The 5,124-nt window shown below is 36.6% G+C and overlaps 1 protein-coding gene across 1 annotated transcript; it reads right to left on the reverse strand.

Annotated features, from left to right (window-relative positions):
* Positions 1–537: 537 nt before the first annotated feature.
* On the reverse strand, positions 538–4,808 carry LOC126587538 (probable 1-acyl-sn-glycerol-3-phosphate acyltransferase 5). The gene is made up of 4 exons (XM_050252613.1): positions 4,621–4,808; positions 2,554–3,451; positions 2,254–2,384; positions 538–1,249 (listed from the first exon to the last, which is right to left on the reverse strand). Exons 2-4 carry the CDS (start codon positions 3,117–3,119, stop codon positions 810–812), a joined length of 1,137 nt encoding a protein of 378 aa, XP_050108570.1. The 5' UTR covers positions 3,120–3,451; positions 4,621–4,808; the 3' UTR covers positions 538–809.
* Between the last annotated feature and the right edge of the window lie 316 nt (positions 4,809–5,124).

The raw sequence follows: 5,124 nt of genomic DNA on the forward strand, positions 1-5,124 counted from the left end.
GCTTCCCAAATTGGTAGATTTCTGGTGAAGACGAATTGAGGGCAATTTTGAAACAAAAGTCTGATTCCTGTAGGACACCAATTCAAGGAATCTAAATACCACCGATTGTTAGAAAATCCGACTATGGGAAATTCCGAAATGTGATTCCCCATTTGAGCTGGGTCCCACCCAGATTTTCATTCCTTTCATGCTAGTAAACAAGGGAATTGCTCAAACTATGTACAATTCTGCTTACGCTCATTTCATTCTGCCTTCGTAAACACGCCTTTATGTTTCCTTGCTAATTGTTTAAAGAAAATGATTTTCACATACTATTATGTAATTTTATCCATTGATTCTCTTTTGACTACTCGACCCAAACACCAAAAATAACAATTTATAACAGAGAAAATTAGCGTGCGAAAATCACTTTTTATATTGAAAAGGAAATTTGCTACTCATTAAGTAGAGCATAGACATTTAGTTAATTAATTACATATTAAATTTTGTTTCAAAATCCTACAAACCATCATATTTCTTGATTATAATGGATGAAGATACATTGCAAATAGATGTCATTTTATTTTCTACAAATCACATGACATACCGAACGACATCGTTCTCATGCCCGTTTGGGATGAACAGCTTTCAAAAAGCAAAGTAAATTTACCCTTCTGGATCTGGCATTTTCAACTGTAAGTAAAACAATCTGCATCATAGACTGTTCTCAATAATGAAACTTTTCTGGTGTCTGTATGGGATCGAGACCCACTTATGAATTACAACCAGTAGAAGGATCAAACCTAAAACCTCTCGTCTTTCCCTCAATACTAAGATGATTTGTGCTTAAACAAACCTTTTACAAGGCTAAAAAGTGGTGATGGTCGAAAATTGTAAATGGTTGCGGCTGTGAGATAAGCGCATACCGAAGTTACGTAAATTTTAAACCAGATGGAAGAGAAAATGGTTAGGTATGTAAATATTGCAGTCATGATACTCACGGCCACAAAATTAAGAAGGCACTTCAGAGTAGAAAGGTCACCTTCGGATCCTTCATGAGGAAAATGCCCTTGAGAATCAAATTCAGAAAGCAACTGGTCCTTGAGATGAAATCTGTTCATTAACCAAGTTGTAACTTCGTCTTCAGATGTTGGAATATTGTCAAGGGGGATACGTTGGACATGCATATGAACTTCAGAAGGGTTCACACCAGAGGCATTGTCGAAGAAAGTAGGGCAGCTGGGTTTGTAGCCAATAGTCACATCATAAACTGCGGTGAACAGACAGACTAAATTACATTTAAGAGTAAGGGTGAAGTGAAAAAATAACACAATGACCTTCTACATGCTCTAAAAGACGTGGCTAGAATGTCAAACAAGCTCAATAGTACATAGTCGTATAACCTCAATCCTATATGGTCCAACAACTTTTTTTCTTCTGTAGAAAACTACTAGCTACTTGACTGTAAATCATCAAAGTGAAAGGTAAACCAAAAATGATTAACAATTAAAGTTTTGAGTAAATGAATGCAAATAAGAGGTATGAAGAATGAAATCCTGCAACTCAAGTATTCTAACCACAGATGTTGCTCCTTATTTCAATTAGGAAGAGTATTCAAACAAGATGCCGTGAAGTCATCCCAAGTGATAAGAAGAATATTCCACGAAGTTGAATTTTTTGGAAAGAAGACAAGGTAGTCCGAATATTATCAGATTCTTGTAACTAACTTCAACCCATTCTGATCGACAAGATCTGGATTGTGTAGATATTCTACAGTATGGGTTAGCGTTTCAAAATTCTCTCTGCACAGACCGACAACAAAATCCATATATTCAAATACTTGATTTAAGTCTTTGAATTAACAGGAAAGCAAGGCCCTACCTAAATGAGTGATAAAGTACAGATGTTTGAAGTGCCAAGTTAAAAATTTATAGAAGTAGTTAAAAGCCATATGAACATACAAGCTTTATGCGAAGCCAAGGTTTGGTTTCATCCTGAGAGTCAATGGATAATTCTTTGAAATACATTAATAAAGAAAAACATAAACAAATTTCGGAAAAAAAAGAAGAGGGAACTTTTATAAGTAGGGCAGCATTGCTTGTAAGTCGAGTAATTAATATTGTTAGCTGAAGATGAGTCAATTTTAGGTAGAACCAATTAAAGGCGAATCAGTCGCATTCAACAAAAGATGTTTTGCATTTCAAATTAAAGAAAAAAGCAAGATTAGTTCAAATAAATGAGTGAACCTAAAAGATAAGAGGTAAATAAGAGAACCTGCATCCAAAGAGCCCCTCAATTCTTCTAAAGAGGCACAGAAGCCCTTTGTTTTTGGAAGTAAGACATGCTTTAGGACAGGTAATCCATTCTCAGCAGCATATTTCTGACTGCGTATGCACTTCTGCTCACTGCATAAAATAGTCAGGTGAAGAAACGATTCAATACATTATAGAATAACAAGTCTGAGACGAGAACCAATGTATAGATACTGTTCATAGTCAAAGTAATGTTGCATACCCTTAGATTATACCAACTCTACAATAAAAAATGGAAAGCAGAAGCAGTTCAAGAAATTACGTGAAATCTGTTCCTTCTGGGAAAAGAGCAAGCCAGAGGGAATCTTTGGGATCCTTTAGAGTTGAAAGCATTCGACGCATGTTTAATTCATCGACCTCCCACTTCCTCTCCACAGAGATGAACTCCAATATGTGAAACGACCAACCAAACACAGGCAGTTTCATCAAACTGCTTTTAAGAATATACTTTATGTATCCCTGGCGTCCCTTTCGCAGTGCCAGGTCCCACAAGTACATCCAATCAACCTCAGTCCTATGGTTTGACATAAGCAAGATGCGCTCACCAGCAGGAACAGTTTCTCCAGAAATAATAACTTTAGTCTTGTTTATCTTTTCAAAAAGAAAAGGCCACAAAGCTATCCAATTACCATAGAAGAAGGATGTTACTCTTCTACTGTAATGTATGCTGAAAAGTCTAATTATAACAGCACCCAAAAAGCCGAAATAGACTAACATCATGAATGCAGTCAAAACAAGTACAAGTAAGCACACAACACCCCTAATTGCTCTCAGTGGAGTTAAAGGAAGGTGCTTCATTGCATCATTCGAAGGTCTTTGAACTTCCATGTGTACTCAAGTTGTCAAACCCGACCACGATTTGTAATTGTAGTTATACTCTTCTGTAATGTATCCACGTGCAGTGATCTTAATGGGATGATGCAGTCCCAACCCAAAAGGTCAGTGATTGCAATAAATTTAGCAGCTATTATGCTCCTAGGCACCTAGCAGAATATTGAGGGCACGCTTGTTCTTGGCTTTAAGAACCGAGTCCTACATAATCTAGTAACAGTGCGGACCATAAAGTGTCTTAGCAAAAGATATTTCTGAAGGGATGTGTTAGCAAATTCCTTTGGATAAAAATGACAAGGAATTCATCAGTGGAAATGAAATTATGTACCCTGCAAAAGGAAAGTCAGGAAAATACTCAGCAATGTGTCATGTAACCAAATTAGCGTAGTGCGGTAGGAAGCATTGATAAATGAGGCCATGCACAGGTAACAGTTGGCAGGGGGAAAAAAGCAGAGGAAAAGACAGTTTACAAGATGGCATATCAGTTACAATTGGTATTTCAACATTTCACTATAACATAAACATTGAACAAAAGCATAGCTAACTCCTGCATAAAGCATCCAACGTGAATGGTATGTTCATTCACAGTAAGCCATGCCTCGGAAAAAGGTTGAAACAGTTTAGCAAGGTCTTGAAAGCAGGTAGGTTATTCACAGTTTACCTTTTGAAATGTCAATAACATCTCCCAAAAAAGCACATCGAAGAAGAATAAGGCTCAAATTATGATTACAGCAAAACTTGCATGTAGCTCATTGTCAATAATAAACAATTTCGTAATTCCACGATTTGTACTTGAATTAGTTAAATCGTAAACCAATAGTTTAGACTCTAAAATAACCACATATCATCTATAATTCCAACATGCACAGTCAGCTATAAGTGTATAACAAAATACTTCATTTATTCTCTTCAAACGTAGAAAAATGAAAATGCGAGTGCCGCCAAAGCTTATGAACCTTATCATTGATTGCAGGGAAAACTGCGTAAATATTTAGCGACGATAATTAACCACGTATTACCTAAAATTGCATATAGTCAACTATATCCACTTACTTAACTGTAATCTAAACAGTGGGATTATATAAACAGGATTAAAATTCCTTGATCTAATTACTTTCCAAGCAACTCAATTCTCAATCAATGCCGAAATTGAAGTGAATACGAGTGACTTCGCAACCTCATAAAGGAAAAGCTATGGATCTAAAGCTGAATTCTCACTACCAAATCGGTTCCTGTTCTTCTGATACACAAATAAAAAATGGGAGTGACGCCGAAACTATTGTATTGGAATATCATTTTAGTGTTCATCAGATTCACAAAATAAAGAGACAGATGAAAAATCACAAGTGCACTATAATTGTTTCAGAGCAATTAGGAAATGAGATCGAGCAGTTTCCTGAGACTACTTAAAACTTTCTCGGATATTCTCGGCAACCAAACAGCAGTCTATAAGCATAAAGATACTGTAAGATCAGAGACTAGGAGTATGAGATTGTACCTGGTTGCGGCGAGCATGCAGCAGCTCCGCGACGGTGCCTTCGTAGATAACAAGATATGTCTGTGGGAGGGAGCTTCGAGAGTGGGAGGAGACTATGTGAGACTGTGAGTAGGAAAAGGAGCTCGAAAGTGTCTGAAATTACGGATTCAGCCACGGGCCTCCTGCTGACCGAAATTGGTCAGGATGGAACCCGGATATTACTCAGCCCAGTCTGAATATCTGCAGTCGTTCTTATTTCAGCACTTTAATTATTCCATCACATTGTAATTAAGGCTTTTTATATTAGCACCCCCACAAAATTTGTGTTGAATGCACCCTACATTAAAATGTAACATTAAATGATTTATTTACTCTATTATACAATGGCAATTTTGACCTTATAAAGTTAAAAAAAAAATTCTAAATACACCCCAAATCACTTTTAAGGTATTATTTATCTTCAACTATCAAAATCCCTCCGACCCTCCATTGTTGAACAAAACCCTAACCAATGAAACTACAAAT

The sequence above is a fragment of the Malus sylvestris genome, chromosome 10, assembly GCF_916048215.2.
Source record: "Malus sylvestris chromosome 10, drMalSylv7.2, whole genome shotgun sequence".
NCBI lineage: Eukaryota > Viridiplantae > Streptophyta > Magnoliopsida > Rosales > Rosaceae > Malus > Malus sylvestris.